General features: G+C 58.4%; 2 protein-coding genes across 2 annotated transcripts; both read left to right on the forward strand.

Annotated features, from left to right (window-relative positions):
- Positions 1-1,225: 1,225 nt before the first annotated feature.
- On the forward strand, positions 1,226-1,648 carry LOC121275139 (testis-specific serine/threonine-protein kinase 4-like). The gene has a single exon (XM_041182555.1). The coding sequence runs from the start codon at positions 1,226-1,228 to the stop codon at positions 1,646-1,648; it is 423 nt and encodes a 140-aa protein (XP_041038489.1).
- A 1,366-nt stretch (positions 1,649-3,014) lies between these two features.
- LOC121275140 (testis-specific serine/threonine-protein kinase 4-like) lies at positions 3,015-10,850 on the forward strand. The gene is made up of 3 exons (XM_041182557.1): positions 3,015-3,433; positions 9,239-9,578; positions 10,845-10,850. The coding sequence occupies exons 1-3, from the start codon at positions 3,015-3,017 to the stop codon at positions 10,848-10,850; spliced, it is 765 nt and encodes a 254-aa protein (XP_041038491.1).
- The last annotated feature ends 8,872 nt before the right edge of the window (positions 10,851-19,722 follow it).

Consider the following 19,722-nt stretch of genomic DNA (forward strand, 5'->3'; position numbering starts at 1 on the left):
CTCCCTCTTGCCCTCCCTCTCTGCCACTACCACTCTCTCTCTCTCTCCTTGTCTCCCCTTCTCTCTCTCCCTCCCTCTCTCTCACTCTCCCTCTCTGCCAGTTCCTCTCTCTTCCCCTCCCTCCGTCCCACCCTCTTTCTCTCCACCTTTCCCACCCCTCCCTCTCTCCCTCTCTCTCCCCATCCCTCTCTTCCCCTCTCTCCCATCCCCTCTCTCCCTCCCTCTTCCATCCTCTCTCTCCCCCTCCCTCCCTCCTCCGCCCTCTCCCCCCTCTGCTCTCTCCTCCTCCCTCCGTCCGTCCCTCTTTCCCACTCCCTCCCCCATGCCATCCATTTCTTCCCATCTCTCCCTCTCTCCCCCTCCCTCCCCTCTCTCTCTTCTTCGTCTCCTCCTTTCTCTCTCTCTCTCTCTCTCTCACTCCCTCCCTCAGTGATGCATTGCCCAGTGACCCACCCCAGCTTTGTGACCTCACAGAGGCACAGAATTGGCCCCCACCCCGAGACCGGGCAGCGGCCGATGGGCTCAGACCTTCTCGTCAATGCAACAGACTGGATGCCCTCGTCCACCACACCCACCCCCCTCCCAAACCCCTCGAGAAACAAACCCCCCCCCCCTCTGAAGAAGCGCCGTTCCCGTCCAACATGAAGGCGCTGCCGTTTGTTTACTGATCGAGGCCTCCGCTCGCAGCTGCCTCCGGACCCTTCCCTGGCGACCCTCCATCTTGTGGTCTTCCTCGGTGGCCATTTTGAATCCATTCCCCGCTCTCCCTCCCCCCCCCCCTCCGGCCCCCTCCACACCCCCACCCCCCACAACCTCTGCTTTGGCTCCCTTCCTGAACACACGTTTTCAAACCCTGACGTATACGTATGTTTATATAAGTATAGGCACGTATTTATACATATAATACGCACATATGTGTAAATCCTCTCCTTGGTGATAGAAACGATTACTTCCCCCCCCCTCCCAGTGCCTCCGGTAAAGGATGTAAATATGTCGAGGGTGGCGAGGATGGATTCGGGGCGAGGTTGGCGTTGAACCTTTCTCGTTTCGGCCTGCCCCGTGGGATCTTCGCCTTGCGGGTTGGGTGGTTGGGGTGGGGGGCGGGGTTGGAGGGCCGGTGCTGAGTTTGCGGCCCATGTTTTAGGAGCGCCTGCCCGCCTCTTGAGGGCTCGCCCCTCCCCCTCCCCTATCCCCTCCCCCGCGCCCCACCTCCCCACCCCTCGCAATGGCCAACTCGCAAGCCACGATGGTGTCCACCGTCTTGGAGAAGCACGGCTACCAGCTGATCCGCCAGCTCGGCAAAGGGGCCTACGCCACGGTCTGGGAGGCCTACTTCAAGACGTGGCAGACGACCGTGGCCATCAAGGTGCTGCAGAAGGAGAAGGCCGAGGGACGGTTCCTCACCAAGTTCCTGCCCCGCGAGATCCAGGTCTGGAAGTCCCTCAAGCACCCGAACATCATCAACTTCTACCAGTCCATCGAGACCACCAACCGGGTCTACATCATGCTGGAGCTGGCGCCGGGGGGCGAGGTCCTGGACACGATCCGCTTGAATGGGGCATGCGATGAGGAGATGTCGGGCAAATGGTTCGAGCAGCTGTGCCAGGGGATGGCCTACATCCACAGCAAGGGGATGGTGCACAGGTGAGGAAGGTGGTTGGTTGTGGGGGGAGGGAGGGCTGGCAGGGGGAGGAGGGCTGGCAGTGGGGAGGAGGGCTGGCTGTGGGGAGGAGGGCTGGCTGTGGGGAGGAGGGCTGGCAGTGGGGGGGAGGGCTGGCAGTGGGGAGGAGGGCTGGCAGTGGGGAGGAGGGCTGGCAGGGGGAGGAGGGCTGGCAGTGGGGGGGAGGGCTGGCAGTGGGGAGGAGGGCTGGCAGGGGGAGGAGGGCTGGCAGTGGGGAGGAAGGACTGGGAGGGGGAGGAGGGCTGGGAAGGGGAGGGGGCCTGGGATTTCGGAGGAGGGCTGGGAGTGGGGAGGAGGTGTAGCAGTGGGAGAAGTCCACCTCCCTCCCTGTCTATCTCTCTCTCTCCCCGTCTGTCTGTCTCTCTCTCTCTCTTCACCACCACCCCCCCATCCCTTCCTCTCTCTCCCCCTGTCTCCCTTTCTCTCACCCCCTCTCTCTCTCTCTCCCTCCCTCCTCTCTCTCACTCCCTCCCTCAGTGATGCAAGATGCAACGCCCTATGACCCGCCCGAGCTTTGTGACCTCACAGAGGCACAGAATTTGATCTCACAGAGGCACAGAATTGGCCCCCACCCCGAGACCGGGCAGCGGCCGATGGGCTCAGACCTTCTCGTCAATGCAACAGACTGGATGCCCTCGTCCACCACACCCACCCCCCTCCCAAACCCCTCGAGAAACAAACCCCCCCCTCTGAAGAAGCGCCGTTCCCGTCCGACATGAAGGCGCTGCCGTTTGTTTACTGATCGAGGCCTCCGCTCGCAGCTGCCTGGCAACCCTCCATCTTGTGGTCTTCCTCGGTGGCCATTTTGAATCCATTCTCCCCTCTCCCTCCCTCGCCCCCACCCCCACCACCACCCCCCCCCCCCACCCCCCACTCCCCCAGCCCCCTCCGCACCCCCACCCCCCACAACCTCTGCTTTGGCTCTCTTACTGAACAGACGTTTTTCAAACCCTGGCGTATACGTATGTTTATATAAGTATAGGCACGTATTTATACATATAATACGCACATATGTGTAAATCCGCTCCTTGGTGATAGAAACGATTACTTCCCCCCCCACCCCCCAGTGCCTCCGGTAAAGGATGTAAATATGTCGAGGGCGGCGAGGATGGATTCGGGGCGAGGTTGGCGTTGAACCTTTCTCGTTTCGGCCTGCCCCGTGGGATCTTCGCCTTGCGGGTTGGGTGGTTGGGGTGGGGGGTGGGGGGCGGGGTTGGAGGGCCGGTGCTAAGTTTGCGGCCCATGTTTTAGGAGCGCCTGCCCGCCTCTTGAGGGCCCGCCCCTCCCCCTCCCCTCTCCCCTCCCCCGCGCCCCACCTCCCCACCCCTCGCCAATGGCCAACGCTCAAGCCACGGTGGTGTCCGCCATCTTGGAGAAGCACGGCTACCAGCTGGGCCGCTACCTCGGCAAAGGGGCCTACGCCATCGTCTGGGAGGCCTACTTCAAGACGTGGCAGACGAACGTGGCCATCAAGGTGGTGCTGAAGGAGAAGGCCGAGGCCGAGTTCCTCACCAAGTTCCTGCCCCGCGAGATCCAGGTCTGGAAGTCCCTCAAGCACCCGAACATCGTCAACTTCTACCAGTCCATCGAGACCACCAACCGGGTCTACGTCGTGCTGGAGCTGGCGCCGGGGGGCGAGGTCATGGACATGATCCGCACAAAGGGGGCTTGCGACGAGAAGATGTCGGGCAAGTGGTTCGAGCAGCTGTGCCAGGGGATGGCCTACATCCACAGCAAGGGGATGGTGCACAGGTGAGGAAAGTGGTGGGGGGAGGAGGAGGACTTGGCACTTGGGAGGGGGAGGAGGGCTGGTGGAGCAGGTGGTGGGAGGAGGAGGGCTTGCAGGAAGGGGGAGGGGGGCTTGTGGGGCGAGGGGGTGGTGGAGGAGGGGAGGGCTGATGGGGCGGCAGGGAGGGGAGAGCTGGCAGAGGGAGGAGAGGGATGTTGGCCAGGCCCAACACTTCTTTGTCGCCCATCCCCCTAATTACCCCCTTGAGAAGGTGGTGGTGGGTGAGCCACCTTCTTGAGCCGCGGCAGTCTGTGTAGTGTAGGTACACCCACCGCGCTGTTAGGGAGGGAGTTGCCCCAGGATTTTGACCCGGCGACAGTGAAGGAACGGCCAATATATTTCCAAGTCGGGACGGCGAGTGCGGCTCGGAGGGGAACTTCCAGGTGGTGGTGGTGGTCATCCCCGACCACCTTCAATCCCCTCGCCGGACAAGAATCTTATCTCCCTCCGCCTTAAAAATATTCAGCGACCCCGCCTCCCCTGCCTCCTGAGGCAGAGACCCCGCCTCCCCGCCTCCTGAGGCAGAGACCCCGCCTCCCCACCTCCTGAGGCAGAGACCCCGCCTCCCTACCTCCTGAGGCAGAGACCCCGCCTCCCCGCCTCCTGAGGCAGAGACCCCGCCTCCTGAGGCAGATATCCCGCCTCCCCTGCGTCCTGAGGCAGAGACCCCGCCTCCTGAGGCAGAGACCCCGCCTCCCCACCTCCTGAGGCAGAGACCCCGCCTCCTGAGGCAGAGACCCCACCTCCCCGTTCACCCACAAGAGGAAACGTCCTTCCTACGCCCGCCTTGTCGAGTCCGTTCAGGGTCTTGTAAACTTCAATCCAATCGCCCCTCACTCTGCTAAACTCCAGTGGGAACAAGCCCAGTCTGTCCCACCTCTCCCCATAAGACAACCCGCTCATTCCGGGCATCAATCCGGTAAACTTCCTCTGAACCACCTCCAACGCATTTACACCCTTCCTCAAATAAGGAGACCAAAACTGCCCACGGTATTCGAGAGGCAGTCTCACCGACGCCCTGTACAACGGAAGCATAACATCCTTGCTTTTATGTTCAAACCCTCTCGCAATGAAGGTGAGCGTTCCGTCAGAACATAAGAGCCAGGAGCAGGAGGAGGCCATTCAGCCCCTCGAGCCTGCCACGCCACTCATTACGACCGTGCCTGATCTCAGTTCGGCCTCGACTCCGATTTCCCGCCCTCCCCCCACCCCCCCCCCCGTAACCTTTCAACCCGTCAACTAATTGAAAACCCGTCTATCCCCCTCTTCAAATTTATTCAGCGTCCCGGCATCCCCTGCGCTCTGAGGTCGCGAATTCCACAGATTCGCCACCCTTTGAGAAAAGCGATCCCCCCTCGTCTCTGATTTAAATCGGCCGCCCCTCAACCCCTAAAGCTGCGGCCTCACGCTTCTCTCTGTTAAAATCCATCTGCCACTTTACCGCCCGCTCCTCCAACCCACCCATATCATTTGGGAGATTTATGGCTGTCCTCTACACTATCCACTACTCGGCCAATCTTTGCGCCATCTGCAGATTCCCCAATCGTGTCCCACACGTTCACGTCCAAGTCGTTGATGTGTAACACAAACAGCAAGGGTCCCAACCCTGAGCCCTGTGGAACACCACTTGAGACAACTTTCCATTTGCAAGGGCATCCGTCGACCATTCCCCTTTGTTTCCTGTTACAAAGCCAACCTTTTATCCAGTTTGCCACATTACCCTGAATCCCATGGCACCCCCACCCCCACCGCCTAAAAAAACCGATCAAGGAATGGTCACTGCACGGAAGTAGGCCATTCGAGGGGTCTTGTCTGTGCTGGCCTCCGCCAGAGCTACTTGGCCAGTCCCACCACCCGTCCCCCACCCCTTCCCCGCCGTCCTGCTCTTTCTTTTAAAAAAAAAGCCTTTCTCTTCAAGTTAATGATCCAATTCCCTTTCGAAAGTTAGGATCGATTCCGCCTCCCCCTCCCACGCTCCTTAGGCCAAGTCGCAAAGAGGGATAGGCCTTTTCAGCCCGGTCCGATCCATGCCGGACATTCTGAACTCACGACGAGCCTCCTCCCCCCCGCCCCCAGTTTTCACCCCCCTTCCCCCTCCCGCCCGCCTGCCCCCTCGTCGACCTAACCTCCGACTCCTTCCTCCCTCATCCGGATTCCCCTCAAACGCATCCCACGCTCGCACCCTCCCGACAGCAGCTCGTCGCACGTTCTCGCCCTCCTCAGGGCCGAAGAGCCTCTCCTGAATTCCCAACCTGGACTGGTTGGCGAGCGTCTCACATTTACGGCGCCCCCACCTTCACCCCCTACTTCTCCTCCCCTCCCCCCACAACCCTCCCCCACCCTCCTACCCCCTCTGGTTCCGGGACCCCCCCCCTCGCACCTTCGCACCTTCCCTGCATCCGCCTGACTGAAGCCCTTTCGACTAGGCCCGTAATCGCTGGAGTTCAGAAAAACGAGACGGGGGAGAGGGTGGATCTCGTCGAAACGTGTGAAATTCTGACAAGGACAGACAGACGGGAGGCAAGGGGGATGATGTTTCCTCTGGCTCGGGAGCGATGGGGTGGGTGGGGAGTTGGGGGGGGCTGGTGGGTGGGGGTGAGGGTGTAGAACAAGGGGTTACAGTCTCAGGATAACGGGGGGGGAGGGGGAAGGCCATTCAGGACTGAGATGAGGAGAAACGTCTTCACTCAGAGGGTGAACCTGTGGATCTCTCTACCACAGGAGGGCTGGTGGAGGCCAAGTCATCGAATACGTTTAAGAAGGAAATAGATAAGATTTCTAGACTGTAAAGGCGTCGAGGGGTACGGGGGAGAAAGTGGGAGTACCGGCATTGAGATAGAGGATCAGCCACGATCTTATTGAATGGCCGAGCAGGCTCGAGGGGCCAAATGGACTAGAACCAGAGAAAAGTTACAGCACAGAAGGAAGCCATTCAGCCCATCTTGCCCGTGCCAGCCCGAGGACACCCAGGTGCCCTTTCCAATCCCACCTCCCTGCACCCGGCCCATAGCCCTGCAGCTTACAGCACTTTAAGGTGCAGATCCAGGTACTTTTTAGAAAGAGTTTAGAGCTTCTGCCTCTACCACCAACTCGGGCAGCGAATTCCAGACACCCACTACCCTCTGTGTCAAAAAAGTTCTTCCTCATGTCCCCCCTACACCGTCTGCCACCTATCTTGAATCTACGTCCCCTGGTTTGAGAATTCTCCATCGAGGGAAACAATTTTATCCTGTCCACGCTATCTATTCCCCTCGTAATTTTGTACACCTCAATCAAGTCACCTTTCAGCCTTCTTTGTTCTAAGGAGAATAACCCCAACCTGTCCAATCTCTCCTCTTAGCTACTCTTTTCTAACCCTGGCAACATTCTTGTAAACCTCCTCTGCTCTCTCTCCAAAGCTATTACATCCCTCCTGTAATGTGGTGACCAGAACTGCACACAATACTCCAGTTGTGGCCTCACCAGTGTTTTATACAATTCCAACATTATATCCTTACTTTGATATTCTAATACTCTGCCAATGAAGGAGAGCATTCCATATGCCGTCTTTACAACCTTGTCTCCTTGAACTGCTGCTTTCAGGGACCTGTGTACTTGTACGCCAAGGTCTCTCACTTCATCTACCCGTCTTAGCATATTCCCATTTATTGTGTAATCCCTGTACCTGTTTGACCTCCCTAAATGTATGACCTCACACTTTTCTATGTTAAAATCCATCTGCCACTTTACCGCCCATTCCACCAACCCATCTATATCGTTTTGGAGATTATGGCTATCCTCTACACTATCCACTACTCGGCCAATCTTTGTGTCATCTGCAGATTTCCCAATCGTGCCCCCCACGTTCACGTCCAAATCGTTGATGTGTAACACAAACAGCAAGGGTCCCAACACTGAGCCCTGTGGAACACCACTTGAGACAACTTTCCATTTGCAAGGGCATCCGTCGACCATTCCCCTTTGTTTCCTGTTACAAAGCCAACCTTTTATCCAGTTTGCCACACTATCCCTGAATCCCATGGCACCCCCCCCCGCCTAAAAAAACCGATCAAGGAAAGGTCACTGCACGGAAGTAGGCCATTTGAGGGGTCTTGTCTGTGCTGGCCTCTGCCAGAGCTACTTGACCAGTCCCACCACCCGTCCCCCACCCCTTCCCCGCCGTCCTGCTCTTTTTTTTAAAAAAAAAGCCTTTCTCTTCAAGTTAATGATCCAATTCCCTTTCGAAAGTTAGGATCAATTCCGCCTCCCCTCCCACGCTCCTTAGGCCAAGTCGCAAAGCCTAAGCCCCCCTCGATGTTAATTCGATCGCGGGGAACGTGGAGACGTCGCTGGCTTGGCCCAGCATTTACTGCCCATCCCCCGAATGAACTGCGGCAGTCCCTGGGGTGTAGATTCCAGGCATTTCATTGCTGCGGGGAGGGTGGGGAGGGGATGGGGGGGGGGGGGGGGGGGGGGAGTGGTGGTGGTGGTGGTGGTGTTGGGTCTGGAGTCACGTGTAGGCCAGTCCGGGTAAGGATGGCAGATTCCACCACCCCCCCCCCAACCTTTCCCTAAAGGGGTACATGAGTGAACCAGATGGGGCATTTGATGGCAACAGTTTCACGGCTATCGTCAACTTTTAGTACTGGGTTTTTAAAATTGAATTTAAGTTCTTTCATCTGCTGTGGTCGGGTCGCCAGAGCATTACTTTGGATCTCTGGATTACCGGTTGAGCGACAATACCACTACGTCACCACCTCCCTCAAATTAGGAGCAGGAGGTGGCCATTCGGCCCCTCGAGCCTGCTCCACCACCAACCCCCCCCCCCCATTTGACAAGATCACAGCTGATCTGATTCTGGCCTCGACTCCATTTTCCTCCCCCCCCCCGCCCCCCGCCCCATTACCCTCGACTCCCCTCGTCGTCGATCGAAACTCTGTCTAACTCGGCCTCGGATATATTCAGTGACCCGGCCTCCGCTGCTCTCTTGGGGGGGGAGGAGAGAATCCCACAGACTGACACCTACCCCCACCACCCCCCCCACCACCCCGGGGGAAGAAATTCCTCCTCGTCTCCCTCTTCAATGGGAGACCCCCTCCCCGCCTTATTTTTAAACTGTGCCCCCACTCCCTCGTTCTAGATTCCCCCCCCACGAGGGGGAAACGCTCTTTCAGCATCCACCCTGTCAAACCCCCCCCTCCCCCCACCTCAGGATCTTACCTGTCCCCACCTGTCTAAATAAGATCCCCTCTCATTCTTCTAAACCCCAATGGGTACCGGCCCAACCTGCTCAACCTTTCCCCATAAGACAAACCCCCCTCTTCATCCTGGGAATCAGCCGAGCGTACCTTCTCTGAATGGCTTCCAATGCAAGTATGTCCATCCTTAAGGAGACCAGAACTGTTTGCAGTACTCTGGCTGCGGACTTGCCAATGCCCTGTCCAGTTGTGGCAAGACTCTCCTACTTTTATACTGCTCCCCCCCCCCACCCCTTGGCCATAAAGGACAACACTCCATGCATCTTCCACGTTACTTGCTGTACCTGCATTCTGACGTTTTGTGATTCATGTACCAGGACACCCAGATCCCTCGGTACTGCAGCATTCTGTAGGCTCTCTCCATTTAAATAATACCCTACCTGTCGAATCTCCCTGCCGAATTGTGTTTCCGCCCCACCCCGCCTTAAGTAAGGAGACCCAGAACCGCACGCGGTACTCGAACCTCAGCCTCAGTGACGATTGATCCCCTTCGCCCCCCCCCCCCCACCCCCCCACCCACCCCTTGCACAGGGACCTGAAGCTGGAAAACCTGCTCCTGGACAAGAACAATAACATCAAGATCTCGGACTTTGGCTTCAGCAAGCAGGCGGCCACCGACTTGGAGAGCCTCAATCACGTGAAGCTCAGCGAGACGTACTGTGGCAGCTACGCCTATGTACCCCCCGAGATCCTCCAGGGACTCCCCTACAACCCCTTCCTGTCCGACGTCTGGAGCATGGGAGTCATCCTGTACACCATGAGGACAGGCAAGCTACCCTTCGATGACTCCAACCTGCGGCGCCTCCTCAGGCAGATGATCAAGGGCCCGATTTTCTCCCAGAAGCACAAGTCAATCTCCCACGAATGCAAGGTAAGGGACTGCTTCAACACCTCCTCTGATCCCCCCCCCCCCCCCCCCCCCCCCCCCCCCCCCCCCACCCCCCTAGCCACCACCACTCTCGCCCGGCCTCTCAAAGCCCTGTCCCCGAGGCTTGGTCTACACTGTCCCCGTCAAGCACTCCCAGGACAGGTACTGCACAGGCTTAGATACAGAGTAAAGCTCCCTCTATACTGTCCCCATCAAACACTCCCAGGACAGGTACAGCACGGGGTTAGTTACAGAGTAAAGCTCCCTCTACACTGTCCCCATCAAACACTCCCAGGACAGGTACAGCACGGGGTTAGTTACAGAGTAAAGCTCCCTCTACACTGTCCCCATCAAACACTCCCAGGACAGGTACAGCACGGGGTTAGATACAGAGTAAAGCTCCCTCTACACTGTCCCCATCAAACACTCCCAGGACAGGTACAGCACAGGGTTAGTTACAGAGTAAAGCTCCCTCTACACTGTCCCCATCAAACACTCCCAGGACAGGTACAGCACGGGGTTAGATACAGAGTAAAGCTCCCTCTACACTGTCCCCATCAAACACTCCCAGGACAGGTACAGCACAGGGTTAGATACAGAGTAAAGCTCCCTCTACACTGTCCCCATCAAACACTCCCAGGACAGGTACAGCACGGGGTTAGATACAGAATAAAGCTCCCTCTACACTGTCCCCATCAAACACTCCCAGGACAGGTACAGCACAGGGTTAGATACAGAGTAAAGCTCCCTCTACACTGTCCCCATCAAACACTCCCAGGACAGGTACAGCACGGGGTTAGATACAAAGTAAAGCTCCCTCTACACTGTCCCCATCAAACACTCCCAGGACAGGTACAGCACAGGGTTAGATACAGAGTAAAGCTCCCTCTACACGGTCCCCATCAAACACTCCCAGGACAGGTACAGCACGGGGTTAGGTACAGAGTAAAGCTCCCTCTACACTGTCCCCATCAAACACTCCCAGGACAGGCACAGCACGGGGTTAGACACAGAGTAAAGCTCCCTCTACACTGTCCCCATCAAACACTCCCAGGACAGGCACAGCACGGGGTTAGATACAGAGTAAAGCTCCCTCTACACTGCAGAGTGATCTTGCCTGACCGGAACTGGGATTGGAAATGTGAGGAATCCCAGGTCCCAAGCGTGGGTGTCGTGCAGCCACAGAGAAAGGCATTTGAAAGCACGTCAAGCACCCCAGGTCCCAGAAGCCGTGCGGCTAAAGCCTAAACCACTGCGCCTCCCGCATAGATTTAAGAAGGTAATGGGCGGGAGGTTTAGATGGGTGGTGGGGGGGGGGGGGGGGGGGTGTGTGTGAGGTGCTCGATGGCTGACACGGAGGCGATGGGCCGAAGGGCCTGCTTCTGTGCTGTTATCACCCTCTGGCTCTTGGAGAAGTGCTGTCTCGGCGGGGGGCGCCGATGCGCAGCACGGTCCTGGGGTCGGAGGGGAGAAGCGGGGGTGGTTGGTTGTTTGGGGGGGGGGGGTGGGGGGTGGGGTGGAAGCAATGCTGGACATCGCCCGCCCTCTCGGCAGCCGTCCGAAAGCCTCCTGGCCGGCAGAGCCCTTCCACCTCCGGAGCCTCAGGCCTTGCCAACGCAGGACTTCGGAGGGACGCCATTTCTGACGAGGCGAGGAGCGAGGTGGAGGTGGGGCTGCTCGGGGTGGGTTCAGAGGGGCAGGGACGACCCTATCTCCCGGAGGAGGAGGGAGCAGGTCGGTTCGATGGAACCCGGGAGGGTGTGGGGGTGTGGGTGGGGGGGGGGGGGGGGGGTGGTTGCGGTGAGAAAGAGCACGGGACGGAGGGAAGGGAGGAGACGTGGAGGGGACGGCCGTTTGGAGGTGGGGGGGGGGGGGGGGGGGGGGGGGGGGGGGGGGGGGGGGGGGGGGGGGGGGGGGGGGGGGGGGGAGTGGTCGGCTAGGGGTGGGTCCCCTGCTGCCTCCCCGCCCCCAAAAATGCTCCCCGGTGATCCGAGGCTAACATGTCACCCCACCTCAGCACCAGCACCAGCAACCACCCCCTCCCCCCCCCCCACTCCCCGACCGTTTAAGCCTCGCGGTGGGATCTTGCCGTGCGCAGAAATTTGGCCCCGCAGAGCGACCGTGGGGCGTCCCTTCCCCGCCTTGTGGCGCAGGGGTGCACGCGGTGGGGAGCGCACGGGAGGTGGCGAAGGAAGCCGGGGGGTGGGGGTGGGGGTGGCGTATCAAGCCGGCCGGATAGAGAGCCTCTGGTTCCGACGCCTGGCTCCGGCCGCGGAGGCTCCTTGGCTGCCATGAGCGGCTCCCGCGAACCTTGACCTCGCTGGCGCCCCTCCCCAACCACACCCTCGCCGCTAGTCCGCATTACCGGAGCGCGCGCTCTCTCACCGCGGCCCTTTTCGGACCCGGAGGGCGCACCTCCCGCTGCTGCTCAGCGGAGCGTGGCGGGGAAGCAAGGGGTGGGGGTGGGGGTGGGGGCGCAAGGGTTAAGAAAGGAGGTGAGGAGCAGGCGCACAAAGTCCCTGCATTCGCCTCCTCGGCGAGAGAGAGAGAGAGAGAGAGACGCAGACCAGCGGCAGCGGCAGGAAGGAAGAGTCCGGCTCTTCAGCCGTGGCACAGACCCTCTCCTGCATCAACGCCAACCCGATTCCCTCACCCTAACATTCTCCCATACCCAGGCCAACCCTAACCCCTAACACCCAAACCCTAACCATCTCCTGTGTCCACATCAACCCTAAATCCTAACCCCCTACTGTAACCCTACCCTAACCCTCTCCAACCCTAACCCTCTCCAACCCTAACCCTCTCCAACCCTAACCCCTACCCTAACCCTAACCCCTAACGCTCTCCTGTACCCAGACCAACCCTAACCCCTAACACCCAAACCCTAACCATCTCCTGTGTCCACATCAACCCTAAATCCTAACCCCCTACTGTAACCCTACCCTAACCCTCTCCAAACCTAACCCTCTCCAACCCTAACCCTCTCCAACCCTAACCCTCTCCAACCCTAACCCCTACCCTAACCCTAACCCCTAACGCTCTCCTGTACCCAGACCAACCCTAACCCCTAACACCCAAACCCTAACCATCTCCTGTGTCCACATCAACCCTAAATCCTAACCCCCTACTGTAACCCTACCCTAACCCTCTCCAACCCTAACCCTCTCCAACCCTAACCCTCTCCAACCCTAACCCCTACCCTAACCCTAACCCCTAACGCTCTCCTGTACCCAGACCAACCCTAACCCCTAACACCCAAACCCTAACCATCTCCTGTGTCCACATCAACCCTAAATCCTAACCCCCTACTGTAACCCTACCCTAACCCTCTCCAACCCTAACCTTCTCCAACCCTAACCCTCTCCAACCCTAACCCTCTCCAACCCTAACCCCTACCCTAACCCTAACCCCTAACCCCCTACCCTAACTCCCTACACCTAACGCTCTCCTGTACTCCAGGCCAACCCTAACCCCCTACCTCTAACGCTCTCCTGTGCCCAAGCCAACCCTAATCCCTAGCCCCTAACGCTCTCCTATGCCCAGGCCAACACTAGCCCCTAACCTCCTACCTCTGACGCTCTCCTGTACACAGGCCAACCCTAACACCTGAACCCTAACCCTCACCTGCATCCATGTCAATCCTAACCCCTGAACCCTAACCCTATCTTGTACCCAGGCCAACCCTAATCCCCGAACCCTAACCCTCTCCTGTACCCAGGCCTACCCTAACCCTAACGCCCGAACCCTAACCCTCTCCTGTACCCAGGCCAACCCTAATCCCTAACGGTCTCCTGTACCCAGGCCAACCCTAACCCCTAACCCCCTACCGCCAATGCTCTGCAACCATGTCAACCCTAACCCCTAACCCTCGAACCCTAACCCTCTCCTATACCCAGGCCAACCCTCACCCCTCACCCCTAACACGCTCCTTTGCCCAGCCCAACCCTAACCCCTAACCCCCTACCCCTAATGATCTCCTGTACCCAGGCCAACCCTAACCCCTAAACCCCTCCTGTACCCAAGCCAACCCTAATCCCTAACCCCTAACGCTGTCCTGTGCCCAGACCAACACTAGCCCCTAACCTCCTACCTCTAACACTCTCCTGTACATAGGCCAACCCTAACCCCTGAACCCTAACCCTCACCTGCATCCATGTCAACCCTAACCCCTGAACCCTAACCCTCTCTTGTACCCAGGCCAACCCTAATCCCTAACCCCGAAACTTAACGTTCTCCTGTACTCAGGCCAACCCTAACCCCTAAACCCCTCCTGTACCCAGGCCAAGCCAATCCCTAACGGTCATCTGTGCCCAGGCCAACACTAACCCCTAACCCCCTACCGCCAACGCTCTCCTGCAACCATGTCAACCCTAACCCCTAACCCCCGAACCCTAACCCTCTCCTGTACCCAGGCCAATCCTAAGCCCTAACCCCTAACACTCTCCTGTGCCCAGCCCAACCCTAACCCCTAACTCCCTACCCCTAACGCTCTCCTGTACACAAGCCAACCCTAATCCCTAACCCCTAACGCTCTCCTATGCCCAGGCCAACACTAGCACCAAACCTCCTACCTCGAACGCTCTCCTGTACCCAGGCCAACCCTAACCCCTAACACCCAAACCCTAACCATCTCCTGTGTCCACGTCAACGCTAAACCCTAAGCCCCTACTGTAACCCTACCCTAACCCTCTCCAACCCTATCCCTTACCCTAACCCTCTCCAACCCTAACCCCTACCCTAACCCTAAACGTCTCCTGTATCCACGTCAACCCTAACCCCCTACCCTAATCAAACCTAACTCTCTCCAACCCTAACCGCTAACCCCCTTCTGTAACCTTATCCTAACCCCTACCTTAACCCTCTCAAACCCTAACCCTCTCCAGTGTCCACGTCAACCCTAACCCCTAACCCCCTACACTAACCCTCTCCAACCCTAACCCCTACCCTAACCCTCTCCAACCCTAACCCCTACCCTAACCCTCTCCAACCCTAACCCCTACCCTTAACGCTCTCCTGTACCCAGGCCAACCCTAACCCCTAACGGTCTCCTGTGCCCAGGCCAACACTAACCCCTAACCCCCTACCGCCATCACTCTCCTGCAACCATGTCAACCCTAACCCCTAACCCCCGAACCCTAACCCTCTCCTGCACCCAGGCCTACCCTAACCCTAACCCCCAAACCCTATCCCTATCCTGTACCAGGCCTACATTAACCCTAACGCCCGAATCCTAATCCTCTCCTGTACACAAGCCAACCCTAATCCCTAACCACTAACGCTCTCCTATGCCCAGGTCAACACTAGCCCCTAACCTCCTACCTCTAACGCTCTCCTGTACACAGGCCAAACCTAACTCCTGAACTCTAACTCTCACCTGCATCCATGTCAAACCTAACCCCTGAACCCTAACCCTCTCTTGTACCCAGGCAAACCCTATACCCCGAATCCAAACCCGCTCCTGTACCCAGGCCAACCCTAGCCCTAACCCCCGAACCCTAACCCTCTCCTCTACCAGGCCTACCTTAACCCTAACCCCCGAATCCTAACCCTCTCCTGTGCCCAGGTCAACACTAGCCCCTAACCTCCTACCTCTAACCCTCTCCTGTACACAGGCCAACCCTAACCCCTAAACCCCTCCTGTACCCAGGCCAAGCCAATCCCTAATGGTCATCTGTGCCCAGGCCAACACTAACCCCTAACCCCCTACCGCCAACGCTCTCCTGCAAACATGTCAACCCTAACCCCTAACCCCCGAACCCTAACCCTCTCCTGTACACAGGTCAACCCTAACCCCTGAACCCTAACCCTCACCTGCATCCATGTCAATCCTAACCCCTGAACCCTAACCCTCTCTTGTACCCAGGCCAACCCTAACCCTAACCCCTGAACCCTAACCCTCTCCTGTACCCAGGCCAACCCTAACCCCTAAACCCCGAAACTTAATGCTCTCCTGTACCCAAGGCTATCCTAACCCCTAACCCCCGAACATTAATGCTCTCCTGTACCCAGGCCAACCCTAACCCCTAAACCCCGAAACTTAACGCTCTCCTGTACCCAGGGCTACCCTAACCCCTAACCCCCGAACCTTAATGCTCTCCTGTACCCAGGCCTACCCTCACCCTAACCCCCAAAACCTATCCCTCTCCTGTACCCAGGCCAACCCTAACCCCTAAACCACTCCTGTGCCCAGGCCAAGCCAATCCCTAACGGTCATCAGTGCCCAGGCCAACACTAACCCCTAACCCCCTACCACCATCGCTCTCCTGCAACCATGTCAACCCTAACCCCTAACCCCCGAACCCTAACCCTCTCCTGTACCCAGGCCAACCCTAACCCCTAACTCCCTACACCTAAATATCTCCTGTACCCAGGCCAACACTAGCCCCTAACCTCCTACCTCTAACCCTCTCCTGTACACTGGCCAACCCTAACACCTGAACCCTAACCCTCACCTGCATCCATGTCAACCCTAACCCCTGAACCCTAACCCTCTCCTGTACCAGGCCTACACTAACCCTAACCCCCGAACCCTAACCCTCTCCTGTAACAGGCCTACACTAACCCCTAACGCCCGAATCCTAACCCTTTCCTGTACTCAGGCCAACCCTAACCCCTAAACCCCGAAACTAAACGCTCTCCTGTACCCAGGGCTACCCTAACCCCTAACCCCCGAACCCTAATGCTCTCCTGTGCCCAGGCCAACCCTAATCCCCTAACCCTCTCCTGTACCCAGGCCAACCCTAATCCCTAACCCCTAACGCTCTCCTATGCCCAGGGCCAACACTAGCCCCTAACCTCCTACCTCTAACGCTCTCCTGTACACAGACATACCCTAACACCTGAACCCTAACCCTCTCCTGCACCCAGTCCTACCCTAACCCTAACCCCCGAACCCTAACCCTCTCCTGTACCAGGCCTACCCCAACCCTAACCCCTAGCCCCTAACACTCTCCTGTACCCAGGCCAACCCTAACCCCTAACGCCCGAATCCTAACCCTCTCCTGTACACAGGCCAACCCTAACCCCTAAACCCCTCCTGTACCCAGGCCAACCCTAACCCCTAAACCCCTCCTGTACCCAGGCCAACCCTAATCCCTAGCCCCTAACGCTCTCCTATGCCCAGGCCAACACTAGCCCCTAACCTCCTACCTCTAACGCTCTCCTGTACACAGGCCAAGCCTAACCCCTGCACCTAACCCTCTCTTGTACCCAGGCAAACCCTAACCCCTAAACCCCTCCTGTACCCAGGCCAACCCTAATCCCTAACCCCCTACCCCCAATGCTCTCCTGGAACTATTTCAACCCTAACCCCTAACCCCCGAACCCTAACCCTCTCCTGTACCCAGGCCAACCCTAACCCCTAACCCCCGAAACTTAATGCTCTCCTGTACCCAGGCCAACCCTAACCCCTAACCCCTGAAACTTAATGCTCTCCTGTACCCAGGGCTACCCTAACCTCTAACCCCTGAACCTTAATGCTCTCCTGTACCCAGGCCTACCCTCACCCTAACCCCCAAACCCTAACCCTCTCCTGTACTCAGGCCAACCCTAACCCCTAAACCACTCCTGTATCCAGGCCAAGCCAATCCCTAACGGTCATCAGTGCCCAGGCCAACACTAACCCCTAACCCCCTACCGCCAACGCTCTCCTGCAACCATGTCAACCCTAACCCCTAACCCCCGAACCCTAACCCTCTCCTGTACCCAGGCCAATCCTAACCCTAAACCCCTCCCGTACCCAGGCTAACACACAGACTGGGAAGCCTAATGGATAACGCTATCCTTTTTCATTTCCACTCTCATTCTCCCTCTTTCTCACTTTACTCATCCATTCCTTACCCCCCTCTTTCTCCCTCTTTCCCTTTCCTCTCCCTTTATCTCTCCTGTATTCCATCCCTCTCTCTCCTGTGTACTTTATCTTTCACCTCTCTCTCTCTCTCCTGTTCTCCCTTGCTCTCTCTCCTTCCCCAACCTCCCTACCCATCCCTCCTTCTCACCCCTTCTCTCACCTCTCCCTCTCTCGTTCCCTCCCTTCTTTCTCCCTCTCTAGCTTATTCCGTTTCTTTCCCTGCCCTGGCTCCCCTCTTCTAACCCCCTCTCTTCTCCTCCCCTTCCCCTCTCTCTTCCCCTTCCCCTTTCCCTCTCTCTTCCCCTCCCCCATTCTTTTTCCCTCCCTGCCTCTCTTTCCTCTCTCCCTCCTTCCTCTCTCTCTCTTTCCCTCCCTCTCATACTCTCCCTCCCTCTCCCTTTTTCTCTCTCTCTTTTCCTCCCTCTCTCTCTCATACTCACCCTCCCTCCCCTTTCTCTCTGTCTCTCTCTCTCTTTCCCTCGCTCTCCCTCACATACCCTCCCACTCTTCCCCTTTCTCTCTCCTACTCTCTCTCTTTCCTTCCCTCTCCCTCTCATGCTCTCTGTCCCCCTCTCTCTCTCTCTCTCTCTCTCTTTCACTCCCTCTCTTACTCTCCCTCCCTCCCCCATTCTCTTTCTCTTTCCCTTGCCCTCCCTCTCTTTCACTCTATCCGTCTTTCTCTCTCTCTCTCTCCCTGTCATACTCTCCTTCCCTCCTTCACTCTCTCTCTGTCTATCCTATCATCTCCCTAAGCACACAGCCACCCCCCCCCCCCCCCCCCCGCCCCCCGCCCCCCACCACCACCCTACCCTGGCGTTCCTCAACTTAACGCACATTGGATTGACCCTCCTCAGACCACACTGCACCCCCTCCACCACCTTCTGCTCGGCTCCTCACCGCTCTTTGCTCCTCAGTTGAGTACCCCCGGTTGGCAGACAGAGGGAAACGCCCCAGTGAGTGTGTTTGCCGGACCCTGTCAGGAGCCCACCTGTACTCCCTAGAGTCGAAAAGAAAATCGCAGACGGATATCCTTGTGTATGTCAGGAAGCAAATAAAGGCCTGAGCAGTCGACCAGCAGTGATGTGCTTTCGTTCTCTCGCTCTCTTTGGTGGGGGACAGAGGTACCGTGGACTCACACCCCGACACCCTCCTACTACTCACCATGCCCCCCCCGCCGATACTTTCCCTTCCTTCCCATCTCTCCTGAAGACGTCACATCCTGGCTTGGAATATGGTCGCCGGTGTGGCTGGCAAATTCTCAGCCGCGTGAACTGGGGGTGGGGGGTCGGGGGGGGAGAGGGGTTATTGAACTGCAGGAGGAAGCGCAGGGTAGATCATCTCTTCCACCCCCGCCCCTCACCCCCCTTATCCAGAATGTTCTTCATGCACGTCCCCACCCCCCACAAAGTTGCTGAACACCCTACCCGCTTCTCTCCCCACCCCTATTCGCGCCCCCCCCCCACCCCCGCACCCCACACGCCCCCTTCCCAATGCCTGAAACCCTATCCCGAGGGTAATGGAGGCTGGAAGGATGGAGGATTCCCAAAGAAAACCGGATGAGAACTTGCAGGGCTTTGGGGCAAGAGCGGTGGGTTGGGGGAGGGGTGGTGGTTGATGTGAGGGGTGTTACAGAGGGGGCTGGTGCGGACTGGATGGGCTGAATGGCCCTCTCTGAGTCCTCGGGGCTCCAACCCGCGCAGCGAGGGGGTGGGGCGGGGTACGGGAGGGCAGGACAGACAGGGCAGGGTGAGTGCAACAACCCGGTGGGGGAGGTGGTGGGGGTGGTCGGTCGGGGGTTGGAGGGGGGGCGGTGGGGAGAGTGATGGCCAGCGATTCCAGCATGAGGGCACGAAGCCAGGGCGCGTGGAGCTACATCGGCCAGCCCAGACCCCGACGAGGGAAGGAAAGACGTAACCATCCGGCCGGGAGCAGCGATCCTCGGAAGAGCTCCGGAGGTCCAGCCTCAAGGGACCTGCAGCGCTGAGCGGGCTGATCCCCGCACCCCCCCCCCAACTCGGCTCCCTGGCCCAGCGACACCTCCATTTTAAAATCCCCGCCCTGGGTCTCCAATCCCTCCGCGGCCTCCCCTTCCCCACCCCTCCCCACCCACCCACCAGCCCCCCGACTTCTGTAACCTCCTCCAACCCCACCTCTCCCCTCCCCTCCTCCCACCCGCCCCCACGACCCTCCGAGATCGCCACTCTCCTTCACTCCCGGCCTCTCAAGCGACGCTTCCCCCTCCCCCTCTCAATCCCCACTCCCCGGATTGTTCATCGCTGCTCCATTGGTGGTCATGCC

The sequence above is a fragment of the Carcharodon carcharias genome, unplaced genomic scaffold (genome assembly GCF_017639515.1).
Source record: "Carcharodon carcharias isolate sCarCar2 unplaced genomic scaffold, sCarCar2.pri scaffold_1067_ctg1, whole genome shotgun sequence".
Lineage (NCBI taxonomy): Eukaryota > Metazoa > Chordata > Chondrichthyes > Lamniformes > Lamnidae > Carcharodon > Carcharodon carcharias.

Bases quoted from the DNA above. Each gene is read 5' to 3' on its own strand.
- LOC121275139 (XM_041182555.1), top strand. From the start codon at position 1,226: ATGGCCAACTCGCAAGCCACGATGGTGTCCACCGTCTTGGAGAAGCAC.
- LOC121275140 (XM_041182557.1), top strand. From the start codon at position 3,015: ATGGCCAACGCTCAAGCCACGGTGGTGTCCGCCATCTTGGAGAAGCAC. The intron at 3,434-9,238 runs GTGAGGAAAGTG...CCCCTTGCACAG, and splicing joins AGCAAGGGGATGGTGCACAG to GGACCTGAAGCTGGAAAACC.